Source organism: Passer domesticus, chromosome 6 (genome assembly GCF_036417665.1).
Source record: "Passer domesticus isolate bPasDom1 chromosome 6, bPasDom1.hap1, whole genome shotgun sequence".
Lineage (NCBI taxonomy): Eukaryota > Metazoa > Chordata > Aves > Passeriformes > Passeridae > Passer > Passer domesticus.
In genome coordinates this window covers 35131045-35156561 of record NC_087479.1, presented here as the reverse complement: position 1 = coordinate 35156561, position 25517 = coordinate 35131045, and the positions used below count along the sequence as shown (strand labels likewise).

Sequence of the window (25517 nt, the reverse complement as noted above, 5' to 3'; positions counted from 1 at the left end):
TCACACCTGACAGCAGCAGCTTCCTCACTGAGCATGTTTCACCTACATATTCGTGTGTCTTTACTCTTTAAAAGAGTTCTAAATTCACATGACTCAAAACCTCCTTGGCCCTCATCTTTCATTACATTTCCCTACTGAGAATTTAGGAGAAGAATGAAGCTGGCTCTGCTCTCCAGCTCCACGTGCTCAGTGGCTGCAGCAGTGGCTGTAACAAACCTGTAACAAACGCTGTCCGTGCAGGGACCGTGCACCCTCACAATGACAAAGACGTGCTGGAAGTGGGAGCGGATGTTCTTTGGGCTGAATGGTTGTGCTCCTGGCTCCTGGAAAACTATTGTCACAATATCATTTCCAATATGTCGTTTTCTCAGAAGCTTTAACGAGAGAAAAAGAAAAAAAAAAAAGGAAAAAAAGGTTAAAACAGACTTTACAAAAATTTCCAATCATTTATGTCTCATTATTATAAATTACTAGTGCTCATTTTCTTTCCCCAAGTGATACTTCAAGCTGAAAACTGAAACAACTGAGGGTTATATAACAAGTACCAGAATTAATTGTTCACCTAGAAATTTCAGACATGGTTGTATTCATAACAATTTCATTTCTATATGTAGCGTAGAGGGTAAACTTATAAGGGAAAACTTTAAGCTAAACAAAGGGGGAAAACAAATCCTGTGCATATCAAGAGTAATCAGTGATACATGGAAGCAGGAAAACATCACCCATTTCACACATTTTTCCAAGCCAGTGGTAGGTCCTATTTAAAGCTGAAAACAAGTTGTCATTGTCCTTAAGACATGCTATAAATAATTTCCTGGTAGGCTTCTTTCAGTAAATAAAGCAGTTCTGCCCAAACAGTATAACAGATTAAAAAAAAAAAAAAAAAAAGAAAAAAAAAAAGAAAGAAGAAAGGATCCTGACTAAGGATTTTGGCTCATGTACTCTTGTGTAGTGTGCTGGACCACCCACTCATTATCTCTCTGCACATTACAGTCTGCTGAACGCAAACCTTAAAGGACAATTGACTTAGCTGTAAAAGGTTTAAAATCATCATGTACACTGTGGTCCTTCTGATATTATTGCATACTATTCACATCAAAGTAATGCACAATTAAATAGAAAACAGTCCAGTGGAGAAAAAACTATGATGTACCTACAATCATCTACTTAGCTCATCTCCCTGACACAGAGACTGCCACCTTCACTTTTGATTCTTTAACTGGTTTTATGCTAGTAATGAATAAAAGTTGCTATAAATACTCAATAGTTCATCTACTTCTGAGCCCATCTTACCTGTTGCTTGTTGTTTGGAGTATATGGCAACATAGTAGAAACGTGGAACATGATTTCGTAGTCCTTGTATGTTGTGTACAGAGAATGAGTACCTGTTGAATCAGCTGCAGATAAAAAAGACAAAATAAAAGTATTATTTTTAAAAAAATCAAAACCAAAGTTTCATTATTATTTAAAAAAACCATCAGCCAAGACAAAAATTTTTATTCATCCTCAATCCTAGCTGAAATACCAGCAAGTAACAACTTACTCCGAGTTTATTCACCTATCAAAGCAAGTGTCACAAAGTCAGCCTGTGTACTTTTGCATACTTTTCCCAGACAAAAACTTGTTAGGAATAGGGAATTGATACTAGAAGACCCTGAAGAAAGCCTATGCAACATGAAAAGTGAGAACAAAGTCTGAGATAACTTTCAATTATCAAATATCCACCCCATTTCTCAGAATGAAACTCAACTGTAAGGAATATGAAAGAGACTTCAGCAAGGAAGACAGACATACTGAAAATGAATACTGTGATCAAACACATAATAAACAGCAAATGACCTATAACCCACAATAACAACAGGATATTTGTGCTTCTCCTAAGCACAAATACCAGGACTTGAAATTAACTGTAATGAAATCAGGTAGCACCGTCACTGGAGCAGCTGCTTTATGGACAGGAACAGTCAAAACCCCAAGTAGGATGCCACCGTGCTTTATAACTGATGATGAAAAAAGCCCACAAAAATGACATTATGATGCTGGTATATTAATCTAAGGTAACCTCACCTGTTTTGAGTTCTGGCCACCCTATTTTAAAGGTTACAGAAGAAAGAGAAGGAATCCAGAAACAGGCCACAGAAATAATTAAATGTGGATGGAGAGACTTCCATGTGGAGAGAAAAATGATAAAAACTAGGACTATGAAGTTTAGAAAGAAAAGAAAAGGGGGATATTACTCAGTTTACAAAGTGTTGGTTGAAAACAACACTTGATTACAGACAAATTGTGTATTTGTTTTCACTTTCTTTCACTTTATAAAGTGACCTGGAAAAATATGCCATTCATTTAAGCAGTAACACATTTAAAGATAAAATAGTGAGTATATGCTATTAAATACAACTTATGCCCACAGAGCAAAAAGCCTGCTTTCAAACACCACTTGAAAATAAATCATTCTATGTATGGAACACAGCATTCTGGCTATTTGAAGTTATATAAACATGCTACTAAATTATATAATCCCAGCTATTTATAACAATGTATTTTAAAAAGCTGTTAAAAAACTGTATCTTAGCATTTTCATTAGCAGAGAGATCATGTTGCTAAGAAGATAACAGATGTGAGATTTGTGATGCATTTACAGTAACAAATATACAGTTTATTTATTCAGATTTTGAGTATAAACTTTGAGAAGTTTGTTCCCTATCAGATTCAGAATAATAAAATAGGGGTAGCTTTACTATAAATGAAACACAAAATTATCTTTAAAATGAAATGGAAAGTTTTCTATATTATATCCACACAGAGATTTTGCACTTCCAAATCACCTATCTATAATAAAAAGGGCATTAGAAAGAAAAGATTCCTACAGTCCAAATATTATTTTAATAATTTAATATTAAATGTGCTGATAATTTTCTTTCAAATGCTAATTACAACAGCAGGACAGCTGAAAGGGGATCATTTCACCTTGCACTGTGCTCACAGCAGCCTCTGTCCTCTGCCTGATCACTGCAGTGCACACCCAAGGAGACAGATACACCCAAAAGTCACCTAAACATCAATGCAACTTCATGACAGCTTTATCTGCTGAACAGTAAATACACTGATTTGTAAACCATCTTTTGGAAACAGAGCATACAGAAATATGACAAATACTTGGAAAAGGGGAGGGAGGATTGGGTGCAAAAAGATAAGGAAGTGAGACTGGGGAAGGCAGGCCCAGAAAGGGGGGGAGGGGCTCAAAAGCTATTGGGAGAATAGAATAATGCAATTCTAACCAAAAATATTCTAGAACACCTACATATGTAAGCCAAACTTCCAAAATTTCTGGCAGGATTTAATTTTAGGCAGAAAAATGTTTTCTGAGAACAGCACTGATTCTGCAAACTAAATAATCAGGCTACAATCCAAATGACACATTTAATAATCCCAATTATTTCCAAGCACTTTACAGTTTAAATCTCTCCTATTCAAATCCAGCTACCAACAGAAGTCCATATGCACTACGACTGTGCATTTTTCTCACCATTCAGCTTTTGTGAAGTCCAAAATACTTTTCCTGAAGTGCACCACCATAACTGCAGGTGTTTGTTTTAAACCAAATCACAATTTGCAATAAAATCCAAGACTGTGTACTGGAATAACATCCATCATTTCAAGGTTAAAACTGCAAGCCAACACTGCAATCTACTTCTATTTAACAGAGGCCTGAGGGATCTTTAAATTCATTAGCACCTTGTTACACTGAAGACATCCCCTCTGGCCACCAGTTTATGGCACAGTACTCAGGATGCTTTCCCAGCCTTGCTCCATTACTGGATCTGGGCACTTAGCTGAGTAGCTAAGAACAAATATGTTCAGAGCTTAATGTTGCTCCCCTCTACCTTTGCTTTGTCAGCAGCTGTCAACACTGCTCTTCTGTCATACACAAGGATTACACTAAGGATTCATGATCAACTTCTGTAATACCCAAATTGTTTTCAGACAGAAATGAGGAGGACAGAATCTTTTATTTTGTACCATACAAAAGTATATGTATAACACAAATGCAGATGGACTTCCTCCCATCCCTTTTTCTTAATATTTTAATATTTGTTGGTCTCCCAACAGAAGGCTCAGACCCAAGAGTAAGTCTATCATTATTTCCACAAGGTTGGAAATCTGTTATATACTGTAAGTTAAGAAGGTAATCTATCTGTATTATTTCACTACAAATGTTGAGGTTTCTTGACAACCCCTAAATGAAATGTCAATTCAAAGTCCATTCATTCCCTAGATTTTATTATCTACTTATGGTTTTATATTCTTTGGATGTCTCAATCAGAAAATCATGCAGTATATAAACATTTAGTACAGAAACCTACCATTATTAACTTGATTTGTAATCTTATCAAAATGATGAATCATAAAATTCCCAGCTCATATTAATCAACTTCCTTTACTTCCCTCATCAACCACACCACCACTCTGTTGGGCACACAATCCTTGTTACCAGGCCCAGCATTATCAACCTGATCCCACTTACCAATTTAAAATATTGCAAGACTAAGTGAGGGGGAGGGAAATAAAGCATACATTACAACTGGAAAATGAAAATTGACTGAAGTTATAATTTGAAAGATCACTGTGATGTTTATTACTTTAAAGTGATGCCCATAAGCTTCCTAGTCACTGTGGGGTAGGTGACATTTTCAAGCTCTATTTCCTATCCAAAGTCTGCAGGCTGCCAGGAGATAGACTGTTTCCCCTCTGGTAATGCTAGAAATAAACAAACAAAACTTGAAAAGTAGCATCGCTTTTTCACAGTGGTACTGGCAGAGATCCAAAACTAAAGCCCTTGAAGGATGCAATACACTTAAACAGGCTTTCAGTTAATAGCATGCATGAGATTCCTCCTTTTAAGGAATTGGCTCTATTATGGACACTTACTAATTAGGACCCTAACTCTAAAAATTTCTAAGAATAATTGTTTTGAAACTGCCTTTTGCTAGAGCAACTTTACTTTTCCAAATTTGCATAAATTAAAAATATTGTGAATATTTCCAGAGTACATCTACAAATAGCTGATTTCCATGCCGAGAAAAATCTTTCTACATCTTACATCATGCAACTGCTTTCCACAGCTTGCAAAGTATTGTCAAAGGTACAGAAACTAGCCAAGCAGTCTATGTAGATCTGAGCTTTCTGACAAGTCAATGAACAGACACTTGTTTTTAAGCACATCTTTGCAATCAATTGTGCTGCCACTGAACACAATCCTGGGGCAGGAAAACTTCCTGAGTAGTGAGACTGCAAGAACTATTTGAAGACAGGGCTCTCTAGCAACAAAAGAGCACAGAGCTGGAAGATGGAGAAGCTCAGTTCCTAGCTGTAGACCTAGCTGTTTCAGCAAAACCTACAAACCTAAATCACAGTAAAAAAACACAACCCCCTCCTTTGCAGGTCTCTGTGTTAAGGCCAACACAAAAGGACCAACTGATTACTTAGGGTAGCTACTGAAAATGTATTGCCTGGCTGTATTCTGCTCTACATATATTCCCCACACCCGAGATGCAGCTCTTGTGACCATCTCTGGTCTTGTCTTTAGCATTTCCCCTACCACTAAGTGGCTTTTCCCTCCATTTCCTGTGTAGAATATGCTGTAAGTGCTTCCAAATGCAGCTATCCAAAGAGCTGAGTGCTGTGCCCCCAAAGCACCTTCTCTGTCAGCATTACCATCTGTGCTTTGCACACTGGCAAAGGAGAAAATACCACCATCAAGATCTAATTAGAAACGTTTGCTGCTGCTGTTCACCTTTGCTGCTGTCCAGACCTACTCATTAAGAACTCATGCATGCTCACACATAGTCATGTTTTCTCAGTAATCCTGCAGGCAATCTAACCTGAAAGATATCAGACAACTTAAGAGTTCCTAAGCAGTTCTGGCTGATAAGGTTCCACATATGTGAGACTGTAAACCTTGACTGAAAGAAAATGTAAGAAATCCTTCATGAAAGCAGCAGTTTCCACTTAGAGGATTTCCTGTCCTCAATGGTCATACTGAAGTGTTCACATAAAGACTTTTTGTATTTTTAGATACAGAATGGAGCTGAGTGGGTCTACTAGGCAATGTGAAAAAGATAAGCCAGCTCTCATCTTGGAGGAGAAACCTTCATTACAAGAAGATAATTCTCAAAACCAGGAGAGAGTCAGTCAACTTAAAGGTTCCATTCAACAGGTGTTTAATTGTAGTCCATAAATTCAAGGCCTGACAATATTCTTTCCTTGAATCAGAAGCAACAACAAGGAATTCAAAACATCTCTGGAAAATACTCCTGTTCAGAAGAAAATGCAAAAGAAGTACTTAAAAGACATTTACAGCTTTCTTGGGTACATTTGAGCAGATGAATCAACTCAATCATACAGCATTTACACATACTAGAAAGTGGAGTGTGTGGACTGAAACCAAAATATGGGTTATTTTCCTTTTTTTCACATCTTAACTAACCCGGAAGAAAGGGAAGATACAATCTTGCTTTAACAACTGAAAGTAACAAAGTCACAATATAAAACCAGAAGCTAAATAAATGCTTTCTCTGTTTTCCATACCCATTTGATTTTTGGCCTAGCTCATCTTTATAACCAATAAAATGACAGTTCAGAGCTGTGCAAAAAGAAAACTCACCTTGAGAATTTTAGGTATTTCCTACAAGAGAGCTGATGAGGGACTTCTTCCACAGACATGCAGCAATAGGACAAGGAGGAATGATTTTAAACTGAAGGAGGACATGTTCATATTAGATATTGGGAAGAAATTCTTTACTGTGAGGGTGGTGAGGCACTGGAACAGGTTGCCCAGAGAAGCTGTGAATGCCCCATCCCTGGAAGTGTTCAAGGCCAGGTTGGATGGGTCTTTCAGCAACCTGCTCTAGTGAAAGGTGTCCCTGCCCATGGCTGGGGGGTTGAAATGAGATGATCTTTCCGGTCCCTTCCAACCCAAACTGTTCCATGTGTATGAAATGCTCTCAAGGGAGGAACTACAACAGAGGCCATATAAGTATTGCAAGTAAAAAAAAACAAAAACAGGCTCAGTGTTAAATAAGCGCAAAATAGGTATTAATTCAGGTTCAAAACAAAAGGAGGCTTTAGAACTCTGTGAGGATTGAAGATTAGACTGGTCAAGAACAGCCTGAGGAGATGGCAATGCAATTGCTGTAGGAATTAAGGACAGAATATAGAATGATGGAGCATTAAAGGACAGCAAGGTACTCTATTTGTGCCAGGAGACCCATGACAAGACCACAGCTTCTGCGGCACTGAGGCTGATGAATGTTTTTCAGCTTTCATGAATCAAACTCCTTATTTCATTTCCTTTGCTACAAGTGAGCAAAATAGCAAAAGATCTCCACAGGAATTGGTTAGCTCCAGTACTCCAAGAAAAGAAACACAATACAAGATTTCCCCAAGTAAGTCAAACAGATCTAGAAATTGAATGCAGCATGTGCTAGCTGATAAACAGGTATTTGACATGACTGATTCAAAATACAGGGAGTTTCCTTTATAGTTACGGTCACCCAAGATCATCTCACCACTGCATTTTGTTGCACTGTGTTTTACAGTTAGAGCTGATAACATAGCTGCCAAATCCAGTTTAATTTCCATAACTCAAAAAAGAAAAAGCAGAGAGGGAGGAATACATTTGACAGGATGACTAAGACAAAACTGCCTAGAAGAAAAACTGCATGCAACAGACATCAGGAAAGCAGTATATCAACTTATCAAGGTGGAGTGACATAGATGCATTCACAAAACATCTGAGACAGTCTATAACTGCATAATTTAAAAAAAAAGGACATACCAGCTGTATTGATTAGCCTTAAGACAACACACTGATGATAGATTTGCAATACCAATAATAATTCCATAATTACTGACTTCTTGTTGTAGCTTTGACAATTTCATACCAAATTAGTGCAAAAATCCAATTATTATCAGAGTTGAGAGTCCATATGAGTACAGTTAAATTACACTGCTTTCACTTATATTAAGCAACTGCCTTCCTACAACAAAGATGTTATTTTTAAGGACTCTTCAACAAGGCAGTTAGCAACCACATCAAGCATTTTATTCACTTAACATGGAAAAAAAAGAATGAAGAAGTCTTACTTTTTGTATCCAGCTGAGCACGGTACTTGTCAAATCCCTTGAGTCGAACTCGCTCTCCCAAGAGCTGAAGAAACTCCTCAAAAGCTGGACCTGCTGATTCATTATTATACATTTCCTCTTCTGTGCTTTGCCCAGCTTTGCAGTACATGATACCCACTTTAAGTTGGTAACTTAACTGCAAAAGAAAAAAGATTAAAATTTTATGTGTATAGCAAGTGATGAAGCAACTCAGACACCAAATTCACTTCTTTTCATAAATCTAAAATTCACGAATGAAAAGATACCCAATAGTCAGTCTAATTTCAACAGTTAGACTAGTTCCAAATACTCTAATTTTTTTCTACTGTATTTGCCTCAATGATGGCAGATTTAATCTGAAGATGTCAAAATGCTTTCTGAAGTGAAACAAACATGAATGTTGCTTATTTCCAGGAGGACAACACCGCAGCTTGCAGTGAACATCCAACACTGAGCCACGTGGGAAGTGCTGGCTGACAAATGCCAGGAACTCAACACTCACTGACTGGTACCACAGCTGCCATCCTATGCTAAGCCTTCCATGCAGAAGGGCAGGGCACATCATGTGCTTGCGTCTTAAACAAGCGACCAAATGAAGTCTCTCTCATTTCAAAGAGAAGAGAGAAATTATCCACCTGTTAGCATATTCATCTGTTAGGAATGATAAAAGACTCCATGACATGCAGTGGGTCCTTCCTCACTTAAATACGATGATAATAACAAAAAAAACAGCAAAACTGAAAAATGCTGGTCATACTTTGAAGGTACTATTTACTAGCATAGATCTTCAAATACACTTGTGCTTTTCATTTCCATTTTCCCTCTAATTGGGAGTTGATGTTACTAATACAGCAGAAGCTAAAGATGTAAATGAAGTGATTTTTACCCAATTATAATTGTGATTCCTCAAAGCAAACTGTTTCTACCAATTCCAAATTGATACAGACACAAAAAGAAGGAGCACACTGTCATCATTTACATCTGGATTACAGACAGAAAAGTCACAGAAGGGAAGAAAGCAGCATCCACAGTCATTTACTGCTGTCTCCAAAACCAATTTCACAGGCCAGAACTCTGATTGAAGGAGCACAAAGGAGAGCCTTGGAGTTTATGCAGGTAATTCATCCAGTAGAAATGCATCCTTATTGCCTGGTAAATAATCTTTCCTCCTACACATAAATTTGTGCAGAGGCTCTATTTCAAATAAACACTAACCACATATGCCAGAATGAAGTTCTAAGAAAAGCCATCACAACCAGCATGAGATTTACAAGTTTAGGCTATAGGTTAGTGGGAAATGAAAACAGTTATTTAGACGGGCACTGGAAGCAAAGTTATCTGAATATACGGCAATTTGCTCTCAGCAGATTCTATCCCAAGCCATGGGCAAAGGATTTTCAACTTGCTAGGACCATGTGGACACATAATGAAACTGAAACTCGCTACTTTTAACCTATTATATTTATGGTGGGATCATTTAACGGCCCTCAGAAGTGGTCCTACTCTGTCTCTAAAGAAAGTAACTTTTAAAATTTAAAAACTCTGGAAATTGCTATTTTACTGTACTCTTCCTTTACTACCAAGGATGAATGATGATGGTGATAAAGTATTAGTATCAGGAAAACAAGGAGGGAAAAAGAACAGTAAGGATAACCTGGCTTGTTTACTCCTGCTTATAATAAGTCACAGTTCTAGGCTGCTTCTTTTTTCCCCACTACAGAATACCCCTTATTTTATCACCTGACACACTGACTTTCATCTTCTAAAAATGTCCAAATTTCTTATGACAAAACTCAAGTACAGCATAAAATCTTCAACTGGTTTGGGTTGGAAGGGACCTGAAGGATAACCAGTTTCTAAAGTCCTGACATGGGCAGCAGGGACACTTTCTACTAGACCAGGTCTGCTCTACTAGACCAGACTTGCTCAAATTCACGTCCAACTTTACTTTAATACCTCTAGGGATGGGACATACCCAGCTTGGCAATCTGCTCCAGTGCCTCCTGCTGACCCGAGGTGAGGGAGGAGAGGAGGGGAGCGAGGAAAGGCGGTGAGAGGTGGCACTGCTGCCGCTCCTGCCGGAACAACTGCCATCGCTCTCCACACCACCAGCAGCAGGGCCTGTCTTGGGCCATTCAGGCATCTGCTGCCCAGATGTGCCTTTCTCCAGTCCCACAGAAACAGGATGGATGTAAGTGCTTCATGGAGCCACAACACCTTAGCTGTACTGCTAACTACAATAGCTTCTAGTAATTTCACTTAAAGAAGTTAGGACAAAGAAAATTATTCTCATGAAGCACACTTGCACTACTAAAGCTTCAACTTTAGGTGAAGGAAGGATTCTCAAGGGCATAAATAAAAATGCCCTTGAGAAAATGCAGCACCAATGAGCAAGCAAACAACCATGCTTTATTGCTTTGAAAATGTCAGCCTGAGAAACTAAACAAGGACAATGCAAAGAGCAGGATATGCCTTCTAGCTGGGTTCTTAGATTTGCTAATTTGTGGGGGGAAAAAAAGTTTCCTTAAGGACAACACAAGTTGGCATTTCTGAATCAAAAAGAGCAGATCTGGAGCAGGGCATGCAGTCCCCATTATTGGACCTCCTTCTGATAAACCTACAGGCCTTAGAAGTGTATTAGCTACAAGAAAACGCTAAAAAAGAAGTTGAAGCATGAATTCTGTTGTGGTAAAACTACTAAAGTAACATCTTCATTTTAATAATCTGAAAGTATTGACATACTTATACACATGAGAAAAGTGCACTTTAAGTATTTATCTAGCACACAGTAAAGACAGCCAAAAGTATAGCTTGGATTTAATCAGTCAGCAAGTTTACATTATGAACCAGGAATTATATTAAGAACCAAGTGACATTCGGCAGTATTTCTATGAATGAGGAACTGCCATAAAGATTAGCTTCAACTGCAACAAATCAGTAATTGCCCTAATATTCAAATTTTTTAATCATATTTGGAAGCAAACTTACAGTAACCTACCATGAGCTCTGCATTCAAGACAAAGATTAGTAAAAGGTGATTAGCAAAGAAGGCAGCGCAGCCCTCGGAAATTACTGGATTGCTGTTTAACACAGAACTATTCAAATGAATGCATTTTAATAAATCCAATAAAAGAACAGCTAGGTGACAAGCAGTGTGGACCATATGTACGAACAGCAGATGTTACCACTCTAGCAATCCAAGAGGAAATAAGGAACGAGCAACTTTCACAGACACCACCAGTACAAAACTAGGGCAAGAAAAATATTCCCATTCTAGCATTGAATGACATATGCAGATATTGAAAGAGTAGAAGAGACAGAGCTCAGGCATAAGAGTGATATGAAATGCAGAGAAAATATGTTGCAGTGAAAGACTTGAAAAGTGCAATCTGTTTAGTTTATCATAAACAAGACCAACAGATGATATAATCACTGCATACAAAAACCTTTGCTGGAAAAAATCTCACACCAAAATGACTTTTAAAATGTAGCAGAGAAAAATATCAGAAGTCTTAAAGCTGAAGGCAGATAAATTTAAATAAAGAAGTGTAAATTCTTAATATGAAAACAACCAACTGCTTCAAGACCTCACTCAAATATAAAAAAAAGACATCCTATTCTAATGAAATCTGATGCATACTAATTTGCCTCAGTGAAGGGATTCCTGGGTGAAATTTAGTGGCTAAGGCGACTTTATAATCTTAACCCTTAAATTTACAAAACATTTTATCTGCTATATCAAACAGGCACCTGCTTATGCTGTAACAAAACAGTGCGACACTCAGCGAGAAGAAGTGATCAACATTCTGTGTACTTAATTAGTAGAGCAGCTGCTACCCAATTTTTGTTAGCTTAGAATTGAAAAAATGCAGCTTCTAATTAGTACAGAGTGTACTTATCTTTTTTGCTAGAAGTGTCAAACTGTTTCATTTCCACAGAAACAGAACATACTTTGATTCAGATAATAAAAATTCAAGTATCACTTGCCCTTAATTATTTTCAAACGTTTAAGTATTAGAAAGCCATACTATGGGAGATTAATAACATATAGGATATGAACTAAGGATAATTTAACCCCACAGTTTTGTTAGTTGTCACAGAATCACAGAGTGCTCTTACAGATCATCCAGCTCCAATCCCCTGCCATGGGCAGGGACACCTCTCACTAGACCAAACTACTCAGAGCACATTCAACCTGGCCTTGAACACCTCCAGTAATGGGGCATCCACAGCTTCTCTGGGCAACCTGTTCCAGTGCCTCACCACCCTCACAGCACAGAACTTCCTCATAATACCTAGTCTAAACCTACTCTCTTTCAGTTTGAAGTTATTTCCCCCTGTCCTGTCACTCTGTCCTGTTGTAAAAAGTCCCTCTCCCTCTTTTTTATAGGCTTCCTTCAGGTACTGGAAGGTCACAGGTCAACTCAAGCCTTGTCTTACAGGGTGAGCAATCCCAGTTCTCTCAGCCTTTTCTCACACCAGAGATGCTCTGACCCTCTAATCATCTTGGTGGCCTCTTCTGGAGTCACTCCAGCAGGTCCTTGTCCTTCCTGTGCTGGCACCCCAGAGCTGATGCAGCCCTGCAGTGGGGTCTCAGCAGAGCAGAGGGACAGAATCCCCTCCCTCCCCTGCTGCCCACGCTGCTCTGGATGCAGCCCAGGACACATTTGGCTCTCTGGGCTGGGAGTGCCCATGGCTGGGTCATGTCCAGCCTCTCACCCACCAGCACCCCTAAGTCCTTCTCAGCAGGGCTGCTCTCCATCTCTTCAGTCTCCAGCCTGTGAATACCAGAGGTGCAGAATCCAGGTGCAGTATCTTGCCCTTGGTCATCTTAAACCTCGAGATTCCCATGGGGCCACTTCTTGAGCTTGTCCACAACCCTCTGGGTGGCATCCCACCATTCACGCATGGCAATTGCACCACTCAGCTTCCTAATTTGCTGAGGGTGCACTCAATCTATGCCATTAATGAAGACATTAAATCCCACTATGAACCCAAGATAAACCACTTGTCCTTGATGTCCACTGTGCCTCTGAGCCATTGACCATTAATTACCCTTTGGATGTGACAATCCAACCAATTCCTTACCCATCTAACAGTCTACTCATCAAATCCATCTTTCTTCAGTTCAGAGAGAAAGGATGTTGTGGGGGACCATGTCCAAAGCTTTACAGAAGTCCAGAAAAACAATATCCGTAACCCCTCCCTTGTCCACTGATGTAGTGACTCCATCAGAGAAGGCCACTGAGTTGGTAAGGCAGGATTTGCCCTTGCTGAATCTGCGCTGGCTGTCTCAAACCCACTTCCCTGTCATCCATGTGCCTTAGCAGAGCTTCCAGGAGGATCTGTTCCATGACCTTGCCAGGCACAGAGGGGAGGCTGACAGGGTGATGGCTCCCAGGGAATCATCCTTTCTACCCTTTTTGAATATGGGTACAATGCCTCCCCTCTTCCAAGCTCCTGGGATTTCGCCTGACTGCCATCACTTTTCAAATGCCATGGAGAGTGGCTTGGCAACTCCATCAGTCAATTCCTTCAGAACTTTGGGATGCATCCCATTAATCCAAATCCCATTACATATGTTCAGGTTCCTCAAGTGGTCACGAACGTGATCTTTTCTTACAGTGGGAGGGACCCAGTCCCCATCCTGGGTTCATCCACTCAAGTGGCATGGAAAGAGAGGTTACCAGTGAGGACTGAGGCATTCACACAGCTATAAAATGTCACTACTAAAGTTTATAATCATAAAATTCACTTGAGTCATGGACTTCCATTTTTCTAAGTCAAAGCTGTACTGCTAATGAGCCTTTAAAAGACAAGGAGACTATCACCTCATTGAAAATTATTCACATGAAGAAAGCCTTAGAATATTTTGCCATGTAGTTTATTCCAGGGGAAAGAAAAAAAGAGCACCAACAAAACAAGACCGGCAGCACCCTGGTCATGGTTTAGTCAATGCAGTATTACAATGAAACGTTTAGCACCGTGGGAGACTTATGTTCTTAGTATAATAGCAATAAGAAAAACAGAAGTCCCTCCTTCCCCCAGTCTTTGAAAAACAATACTGTAGTCTCTTTTACAGGAAATTTAAATTAACAACTGCCATAACATTAATCTAAAACTTTAGGCCACCTAGAGAAATGAACTTGATTTCGTACATCCTAAATATTCTGTAAAAGTTGGGGGAAATAGATGCAACATAACTCTTTCTACAGATGACATGTTTTAGTTTAAATGAGGCATTTCAACAGACTTACTCTAATCATATAAGCCTAAAAGATCATTTTGCAACTCAAGGCAATAATCTGACAGACTAAGATAATTTGTTTAATTCTGTAACTCTGCACTTACCCCTTGCTCATCAAGCTTCATAAGCTGTTCTGTGACTTTTGGAGTGTTGAAGGCCAGCCTTAAGCAATGGATATTCAGCTCTGGAACCACATACTCCAGCACTTCTTTTAGGGGAAGTCCCCTGGCTGTGCAATGCTTTGCAGTAGAAGGGATAGCATCTTCCAGCACAGAGCCTCTTAATGTCATGAGCTATGCATACAAAGGAAAAACAGCACATATATTGAGTTATGCACTGAGACTGACTAGCAATAGCAGTGCAACTACACATACTATTTTTCCAATTCTCAGCAGAAATCAAGGACATTAAGTAATTGCTTTTAGCATGACACCAACATTGATACACAAAAATTCCACTCATCAATAATAGTAATCAGACTGTATGAAACAATTAATCAGATTTAAGTTTTACAGGAAACTACTACCTGGAAAAGTTAGTATTACTACATATCTTCTATACTATAGAGCATTTAAAAGTAAGAAGTACATCTCTCAGGTCTACCCATGGCCGCATATAGAAGTGAAGAAGGCAATTTCCTTCCTCTTTGCTTGCTTCTAGCTAATATAGCTCCTGTAAGTTTCTCAAGATTTAACCTTCAGTATTTCCTCTGTACTGGATGCTATGGAATAATTCACATATATTCTGTGCCAGATAAACATGTAGCATAATTCTGTCAGGAGGTTCCTGGATTATACAGAAATCTATTACCAATGCTGAAAAGCACATACACCCCATATATTGCACCTGGTTTTGCCTGCTCAGTTCTAGTTTCTTTTACTATCCCCCTGCACTGCTTACCTCACTGGTTCTGAATATGATCCGGTAGTTGTACTGAGGTCCGTTTTCCTTTATTTCCTCTGGCTTCTCTCTTCTTATACTCACAGCTACTGGACCCAGGTTCTCATCTGCCCCAAAATAGTTCCAGTGTTCTTGTATATGAGAAAAAAAAAAAGTCTGTCTTACTTCTTACACTTCAACTATATTTCCATGCTTGATTGTTACACTGGAAACAAACTGCCAGCTCCATGGAGCCAATAAGAGCATGTCTTCAAGTGTACCAGGATGTCATTCTTGTGCTTCACTTCTCTCGTGAGCTCCATTTATACAAAAAGGCTGAAATTCAACATAGCATATCTGCTTAAATAGGCCCAAAACAGGATACACCTCTTACATCATCTTTTATATTGCCATCTGTTTCGTTCACATTGAAGTAAATAAGCACTACTAATTTCCCCACTTAAAAATAAAGAGAAGGAAGCCAAATGCACCAAAGTGGGAAACTCAACAACCTATGTTAAAATAGAAATGTCAAACAACTGTACTTAGCAAAGGATATAAATTATTTATTTTTGTTTGAATGCTTTTTGCCTTTTCCATACACGTTGCTCAGTTCTAAAATGGGAAAAACTGATGAAGCTGCAAAAGAAGTTATAGGCTTGTTCACAGTAAAAATATCAAATCATAGTACCACAGAAAAATAAAGCACAAGAATAAAATTACTAGCATAAATATTGAACAGTGAAGTGTTCAACAACCCTTAAAGTGCTAAGAGTCCAGTTGAAAACCAGTCCAGAGGGGAAGGCAGCAGAGAGGAGATTGCAAGATTCGTGAAATCACTCACTAGCTGAATGGCAGTTTCCTTGAAACACATTTTTATATTTGTCTAACTATAGTCATGTAAAGTCAAGCTTTACATGAAAAAAAAAAAAAAGCACATTTACAAAAATCAAAGCTCAACAATTTTAGAGACTGACTGGTGTTGAAGGCTGTTCTACAGAACCTTTTGAACTTTACAAACTACCTTGGCTGATGACAGAGGTATATCACCATTAATGCAGCAACATATAAACAAAGCTGCATATATTTAAAGTGACTGCTGAATTTAAACATACATTCCCTAAAAGAAAATGTAAGAGAAAAGTCAAAAAGTAGGAGTCAAGCATTGTGCAAGAAAAGTCCCATGTCATCATTTCCCATAAGCTGCATATAGGAATGCATTTATACATGCACAAAAATAGAAAGTTAGAACCACCTGAAAATACAGCAATTCAAAGAAATGTGAAATTCAATGATATAAAGAAAAGATGTAACTGCCCTGACAGGAAATGTAACCATACTGCCTTTACTACATATAGATTACTTGCTATTCTTAAAACAAAAATTTAAGTAAGAACTTTAGGAGCAGTCTAATATAAGCCATTCTACTACAGAGAGAAAACAAAGTATTTCAACATCATCAAGAACTGCATATTTAAAGATAATAAAAACAGATATTGAAATACACTCCATCTAAAGTGAATGGCAATCATTTTTCCAATTAATAATACAGTTAAAAATTTAGGAGCCTCATTTTTTACTCTAAGTCTTTTAAAACTTATACTTACTGGTTCTTACAAAGTCTCCCTCCAACATACTAAGTGCTTTCACACAGCTGTCCAGCACTTCAAGCCCTTGGGGGTTTTACTCAAGTCCCCAGTGCCTGCTATTTTATTATCCTTCACTCAATGTCTTCTGTTTAAGCTTTCAGAGCATGCAAGACAGCATTAGAAACATGCATGCAGCATTAGAAGACTTGCTTTCTACCAAATTCTTCTGCAAGTTATGGAAAGCCAATACTCTAAACAAAGGTAATTAAAATTCAAAATTCTTTCAATATCTCATGGAATATTCTGTAAATATTGTCATTAAACTTTTGAGTGGCTGAACTGTGAGAAAATTACTAATAAATTAGATTATCTATATAACTGTAATAACGTTTACATACTAGTCTACTAGATGTTCTGTTGTTCAATATTTCAAACTATCTTACGTGCACCCTAACCTTTCTTTCTCCTGCTTGGTTTTTTGTCAGGGTATTTATAGCTCACCAAACCATTTATGGCAGACAAGGTCCATGCAGAAGCAGCACAGTCAGAGAAAGTTAGACTAATTTTTCAATCAGTATATTACACAGCCTCCCAAACCTGAGGTAACTTGGCCATCTCCACACTAAACTGCTTAGTGACTTAAAAACAGTGATGTGGCTTTGCTTTTATGATTGAAAAACTTAAAAGAAAAAAGATATGGAGGTCAGGCATACTAGAAGGGTTCAAACAATTCATTACTTTACTGTATTGACAGCCATACAGATGGGAAAACGTGTGTACCCTGCAATCACTCTAGCCTGCAATTCAGATAGAAAATTTTCTCAGGAGAAATTATTCTACATCTTGAAAAGACATTTAAGAAGAGTGGCAAGAGGAATGCTTGAAACTGCACACAAATACACAAAATATACATACAATTCTGTATCATTTGATTAAGCTTTTCAATTAGCTCCTATTGCTTTGGAAAAATGCATCAAGTAGTGTGGAACTCTACACTTCTCTACTAAGAGGAAATGTCTTTTATTCTCTTTTCCTTCAGTCTGTACTGGGCAGCGTCCTCTACTCACATTTGCTACTGGGTTGTTCATTCTTTACCTTCATCTTCATTCTTCCTTCTCCCCTAAACCCCATCTCTGTATTCATTCTGCAAGCTATAATATAAATCCCTGTATCTGACTACTTTTACTTCTGGTACACTTTATTGTACCTCCACCTGATTTTCCCTTAAATTCTGAATCCCCTTACATCCAACAATTTTATCTTTCCAGTGCAGGAAAAGTAGCAGCAGAATTAAAGTGCTAAAAGCTTAATATGCAGTGTAAAGAGAGCTAATTAGTTGTTTTATTGGGAAAATAAGGACTATGTCACAATTATAATTCAGGAACTTGATGTCAAACATGAATGCCATATTTCTTCACACCACACAGAAGCTAACTGGAAACAACATTTCTAAAGCTTGACATTTAATCTAAACAACTGCTGAAAAATCATTTAATTAACAGACAATCAGGACAACTAGCAGCAGCCATAAATCAACTTATAAATCCATACCCCCCCCCCCCCCAAAAAAAAAAGACTTGATTGTAGCTGGTCATTAAAACAAATGATATATACTTTTAAAAATAGTTACATACCTATAATATAACTCAAAAGATACTTCCTGTGAAAGAACCAAAGCTAAAATACTTATTTTCCTGGTAGATATTTATGAGCTTTCTTTGCAATGGAAATCCAAGTAAATGCACTTGATTTTAACTGAAAGTTCTTCTGTGCTTTCATCATATTTCCCTTTAGATATCATGTCCAAATGATATTCTCTGTAATCAGGCTAGAAATAAAAACCCCAAACATTTCTCTTCTGAATGAAACTCACATCAAGCATCTTCCTCTAATCCTAGCTCAGCATTTACAGTACTGGAAAACCCTGCCCAGTTCTTCTCTGGAGACAAAAGGGCAGGCAGCATTTTGGGAGCTCTGCAAGTCCAGCCTTGTACTTGAAAGGCACCAACTCTTGGATAGAATATGCAGCCATTTAAAGCATTAGAGAAAAGGGTATTTTTACTGGCTGAAAACAGCTAATAGAAAGCCAACCAACAGCTAATTTGTTATAAAACCAGTTCAGGAAACTATTTACTTCTCAGTCAAGTCTTTCATTCTAAGCCAATAACTAATATTTGCCCTAAATGGCAACATTAGCAACTACTGCATGAGAAGGATGGAAGCAAAACAGATGCTCTTGGTTCTTTCCATGAGAACTGCAATTCCCAGACACAATTATGGGGACAGAGCAAACAGACTGCTCCTCTGGAGTGACATGCTCTCTTTCCTGAACTGCACTTGGACAAGCTTTGCTCTCTGTGTGATTTTAATACTGATTGTAAATAAGTCTTTAATAAACATGCCTGCAACTTTCATAAATTGGTTCTCATGCTGGCTTCATCCTCTCCCTCTTTTTTCATGCACAAGCCTAACTGATAAATGTCTAGACTTCAAACTTTTAGTTAAGTCCTTCTATCAAATACACCTTTTAAAACACACCATTATTTAACCACCTTGTAAATACATCTTGTGCATCATAAGAGGAACATTCATTTCCTATAAAAATAAACATTTCCATGTGAGTCAGTTGTGCATGAGCTTCTGTTAGTGAATTGAGAGAAGAGACTGAAATTAATAAGATCCTGCAAGGTTCATTTCTCTCCACTGAGTACAAAGGGAGTCTGCACAATTAGTTCAGATATAAAGCGGAGAAAGTGAATTCAGCCATTATAAAGTTCTCTTCCCAATATCTTTTTCTAAGTATCATTTTTCTTACCTCCACTAAACTGTCTCCACCAGTATTTTCACATTTAGAAGTCTGGACAGCAGGCCAGAACACTGTTTATCAATTCCACTACTTTGCAGAGGGACCAATTTCTTTTACATACAAAAACTCATCCATTTGCATTCATTAAACTTATACAAGACTCATCCATAAATATCACATGCAAATACTTTACACTAACTAGATTAAAATATTTGAATCAATTTGGACCATGTTAGTAATACTGGAATCTCACTTATCCTTCCTCCATACATTGCTAAAACTTGAGATGGAGCTATCATCTAAGTAACAGTACCTGTAAAAAATGAGCTATTGCTTTTATATAATTAAAGACTTCAGACGAGTTACCATCAGCATTTCACCAAATTACCTTGAAGAAATTAAAAGGATCCATATGAATTCAAGGTCTTTCATCCCTTTTTTTTTTTTTTAAGACACAAGATTAACTATGTTTTTTTTTCTTTTATGTGACAAGATATATTTTTCATTAAATCATGCTGACTGGCATCATTGATGATTTTTTTAACTGGCAGTTCTTTACTGATATAGTCTCAAATTACCTTCTTTGTTATTTCCAGTTGGAATGAAAACCAACTCAGCTTACAATTTTCTGGAACATTGCTTTTTATTCTTTGCAAGCTCTAAGGTTACTAGGTGTTCTCAAAGTCCATGACATTTTCCTGGTTTGAGATCTTTAAAAGGTATTGTTGTCAAATCAGAAATCATCTAAGAATACTTCTAAGCCTACTGACTTGATAAGCTGATCCTACTGAAATTGTCTTTTGGCACTGTCTGTTCCATTCATAACATCATAAAAATCCAACCTCCTCTTCCAGCAAAAAAATTTCTGCATCATTACTTGCTTCATGTCACATAAAAAATTCAGTTACAACTGACTTTCTAGATTTTTTTTTCCCCATGATGCTGCTTCAAATTTTATCACTATCCCATCTCATCAGCTTAGTTTAAAGTTTGCTCAGAGAACAATGATACTCTGGGTGGTCAACAAAACAGGTTTTGTACTTGTAGAGAACTGGGATTTGGGATAGCTAAGGAGGCTTCTGAAGTACAGCATTTAAGATAAAAATCTCTGGAAGAAACACCCATGGTTTGGACTCTGTTGGACTGAACACAAGAAAAGTTAATTTAAAACCCCATTTTATTGCTTAAGGGAAAAAAATATCACAGCTTCTTTTCCTCATCCCATCCTACTCCATAGCACACATTTGTATATCTGGCCACCCCTCACCATACCCTGAGGAGTAGATTATGTTGATTTTATCAATTCTTCCCTAATTACATCTAAGAAAAAATGGAAACAATGGTGACTGGAACTGTAGGAGCATGAGGGTGTCGTTTCCCTTAAGGAGAAGGCAAACCAATAAATGGGTTTTGCCTAAGGGCTGAAATTCCACTCACACCTCCTTCCTCCTCTGCTGTTGTCTTCCATCCCTCACCTGGCCATATGGCTTTGGCACTTCTCTGACTGCAAAGACATAATAATATCCCTCACCAGAACTGGAGAGAAACAATGGAGCAATTAACCCCAAATTTATTGCCATGGCAAGAATTCTGCTTGATTGTTCAGTAAACTCAACTGGCTTATCAAGTTCTCCGAAAACAATAGAACTGGTACAAGGAAGAAGGAGGAATAATGTCTGCCCCTCTTAGTGCTGAAATGCTGTAAATCAGGCCAGCTGTAACATGAAACTTTAGTTGCTGATTGCAAAACTCACTAGACTGATAAGGAATCAAATTGTTCCAGAGGGAGACAGAGAGGAAAATAATCCCAAAGGTCACAAACCCCAGGCTCTCCCCTCCAAGCATACCTTATCCTGTATCACAGATCTAGCTTACTTTTCTCAGGAAACCATTATTTTTCCTAACACCTATGTCTCCAAAGGATATGGATCAGCACTCTCAAAAAACAGAGCAAAGGCTACCTCTCAGCCCTAGAAAGAATGCACAAAGAGGAGACTACGGAACGAGTAACAAGAGCCACCTAAACAATGGACAATGCAGGGAGGAAGAGGTGATAGATGGGTGTATTTTGAAGGCAAGAGAAAAGTGGGAAATTAAGTTATTAGCAATAACATGCATTTAAGAAATGTAAGCTTTTTCTTTTAAGACATCAATTTAATTCTTACCAAGCATCCCTGTTGCTTTTGTAAGTGAGAAACAAGCTCCTTTGACCTGCATTCACTGAAGAGAAGAAACCCAATCCTGATCATTGGAAGGTAAGGAACAAGCACTCTCCAGGTCAGTCATTAGACCAGCTCTAGCCATCAGGAAATACAACACAGTCCTGCAGATGAACTCTTAAAGGATTTTGGTCTGCAATCCTTTTTGAGCATTTTCAGAATCATGAATAACAGAGGGAGATCTGTACCTCCTGGTGACAGTATTATTTTGACTGAGGGGACAGAGTGGGGGAGTGTCTGGGTAATGTTTGGGGCTTGCTCTTTTCTATATAGGTGAAAAGGCTTTGATCTGTTGCTTTGGGCTTTTTGCTCCCTCCCATATACATCCAATGGAAATTATAATCCTTGGTTTCAGGGAAGAACCATGTGATAACAGAACTGTACTCTGGTTTTTCAGATATTCTGTTGACATTGAAACTCAGGTATTTGTGTGTGTATATAAAGTTATATCTAACTTTAAATGTCTTCATTTTTAGATGTCTTCATTTCTGTATTATTAATTTTGAAAAATTTTGAAGTGGATTAAGTTAATTAGTACATCCAAAGATTACTGTAAATACTACTTAAGATGCACATTCCATTAAATCCTCAATAAATCAACTCCTGGCACAGTGGGAAGAAAGTTCTCGTCTTTTCAGGACTTTCTTGTTTCAATCTTTCAAGTGTCAACCCCTGCCCACTCCTATGAATACCCAAAGCTGTGTTTCAAGACATTCTTATTTTGTAGCCATTGCTACCATATCTATCAGCAATAAAATCCTCAACATTCTTATACTCCAACACTCTGAAAGACTATTAGATATAGCACATACCATCAGTAAAATACACCATTGAAGAAATCCCTAATTCTTGCAAATACTATTAAGCAACAACTGGATTTTGCATGTTTGGAAAACAAAAAATCATTCTTAAAACTCAAGCAGAAATACAATTTACCTACCTTTCTGGTAGAAGAATTTTCGATAATAATATGCACCAAGGTCTACATGTTCAACGATGTATCTTTTCACTCTGTCTAGATGTAAAATCAGATTCTCCTTGGGAACTTCCAGAACTGCAACTCCAGCATTTGTGCAATGAGAACTCAGAGTGGACTCAAATGAGGCACTTTCACACCCACTGAAGGAACCTGAATTAGATTTGGAAAGGCTGATCTTCCTTTCCCCTTCCCCGCCAATCTCATTACGAAAATAAGGACAACTCATCACTAGTTCATTGCTTTTATCGTCCCCCTGGTCCATATTAAGACTTCCTTTTGAATTCAGGTCTTCAGTGCTGCCCATTGGAGAATTGAAACTTGCAGAATGGGACAAGGGTGCGGAGACAAGTGATGCTACAGCAGCAGCAGATGCACCTGTCGTTGTGTTCCTTCTTTTAATAACATTATGTCTGTTGATTGCTGCTTCATTTAAATCAAATAAAATACTCTGTACATCATAATGAGCAAAACACTTCGGACAAGTCCAAGGCTTTATGCTATCTTCTGACCTGTTATCTTCAAGATCTGAAGACTTCCCAAGTTCCCCTTCACCTTTGGCATTACGCAGCTTACGAAAAATAGATGAATCTCCTGTCTCTGATTTTGAGCGTCTCTTGAGTGGCTTCTCCCTTTCCTTAAAGAGTCTCAGGTTTTCCCTTTGAGTAATAGGTCCATCTATCACATCTAGAGAGAATCCTGAACCCTTGCTTCCACTGGCAATCAGAAGCTCACCGAGTTTAGTTGAGCCTGGGCTTCTCTGATCAGACTTTTCATCTTTATAGCCCTTCAATAAGTCAAAAAAACTTTCCCCTGAAGTTCCCTGCTTATCTATGGAAGATGTGCTGCCATACTCTCTGTGCAGAGATGGTCCAGATTTAAATGTGGGTGAAATACATTCATCAAAACTATCCACATCAAGCTCACTTATGGTGATGTCGCTGTTGCTGCGCTGTCGTATTCTGCGAAGGGCTTTCCTTGGGGAACTGGGATAGCCATCGGGTGTAAGAAACCTGGAGTCGAGATTCTCAGATTGTCTGGTCTTGTTTTTAAGTGTGCTCTGGATGCTCTTTAACATGACAGAATCACTTGCATTCAGGTTAACAGAACTTCCCTGACTCCCAGGACTGCTTTTAGAAGACATGCTGTCAAGGCAACTTGACGTGTCAATATCTTGACTAGATCTGCTTGTCTCCTTGATGTTCTCCTTCCTTGGGGGCCAATCGGCAATCCTTGCCCTGACCCCCATTTTAGGGACTCCAGGGGTAGAGGTAACATGATGGGAACTCTCATTGCGAGGAGGTCCAACTGGCGCCATGACTGCAGATCCTAAGCTGCCATTCTGTGACCGGAAGCGCCTCATGTAGAAGTCATCCGAGTGGACTTTTGAGGTGCCATCTGTTCCGACTGATACCCCAGTGGCAACAGCCCTTTCGGTCTGGGACCGCTTCAAGCTGGTCATGGTCTCTCAGTATGCTCAACCTCAGTAAGTTCCAAAAAAACCCACAGTCATTTCTGCTTTTTAAATGCACAGTTCTCTTCTGGAGAATAGTCTCCAAAATATACAATGGTTGCATGAGATCCTAATCATGGATATTTAAGGACGCAGTTAAATGCCCAATGTCCAGAAAATTCAGATATTCAGTAGGTTTTGATAAGCAATAATTTCCTTCAACTTCTGCATTTTAAGAAGCAGCCATGCTCCAATACATTCAAATAGTTTTAACATCACTCATGCTCCAAAATGTCAGAGGTGTAATTGAATCGCTTATGCTTCTTTTAAGCCTAGAACAGAAAAAAAAAAAAAGAGAGAAAATCATTAATTCCTTAATACAGAATTTTTTTGGTAACTGATACTATCAAGGTAATTATTACACATAATTAATCTTTTTAACAAACATGTTTTTAAATCACATTGATCACCATCACAAAAAATGCAGTGCTGTGTTACATGGTGGCGATGAGTTTTCCAGGTATTGCAGGGTTGCCTTCTGAAAAAGTAATACTGGGTTCTGGTTCTAACAAATACAAATTTTTCCTTCTGAACTGATTAGTGGTACTTTTTAGTTGGGTTAGTGAACAGTGTTACAAAGCACAAGTAGGGAGCTTCTCAGTTAAGGATACATACAGCATACATTTCCCAGAGAAATTACATAAGAGGCAGATCAGAACTCCAGTTTTTATAACCACTTTAAAGAATTTACCATTTACAAGTCCTACATCCTTGGTTGCCATTAGGTATTAACATTACCAATTCAAGTTTCCCATGAATGTAAATATCTGATATGTTAACTCAAAAAAAAAGAAAAAAAAAGGAAGCTAATTAGCAAAAAGCATATAAAATTGTAAGGGAGGATGGTTGTCAAGAACATTTATTTTGTGCTTTGCACAGCCTTTTCTGCACATTAGCTGCATAGTCCATGCAGAAAGCATGTATTACCTCTGAACAGAGTTTGCAACATATCAAATTATTAAAGCTAAATAGAAACACATACTTTTAAGTAATTTGATATGACAAGTTTTATTTAATTCCCTGGCTAATAAATTTTTGTCTACCACAGCTCCTGTATTATTCCAGCTTCACAAAGTCACAGAAATGCAATGCTTTCCCATACCTCATCAGTACAGAGGTGAT

The 25517-nt window shown here is 38.1% G+C and overlaps 1 protein-coding gene across 13 annotated transcripts in view; it reads right to left on the bottom strand.

The window, feature by feature from the left end:
* SIPA1L1 (signal induced proliferation associated 1 like 1) overlaps positions 1-25517 on the bottom strand; it is a 199885-nt gene that overhangs the window by 45212 nt on the left and 129156 nt on the right. For all 13 annotated transcript variants that reach the window (XM_064424423.1, XM_064424430.1, XM_064424422.1 and 10 more), the window contains 6 exons: positions 22847-24667; positions 15314-15444; positions 14518-14706; positions 8149-8323; positions 1294-1397; positions 217-374 (listed from right to left, as the gene is read on the bottom strand). In XM_064424423.1, the coding sequence (XP_064280493.1) occupies positions 217-374; positions 1294-1397; positions 8149-8323; positions 14518-14706; positions 15314-15444; positions 22847-24344 (2255 nt within the window). In that variant the 5' untranslated portion in view covers positions 24345-24667. The remainder of the gene's footprint in view (positions 1-216; positions 375-1293; positions 1398-8148; positions 8324-14517; positions 14707-15313; positions 15445-22846; positions 24668-25517) is intronic.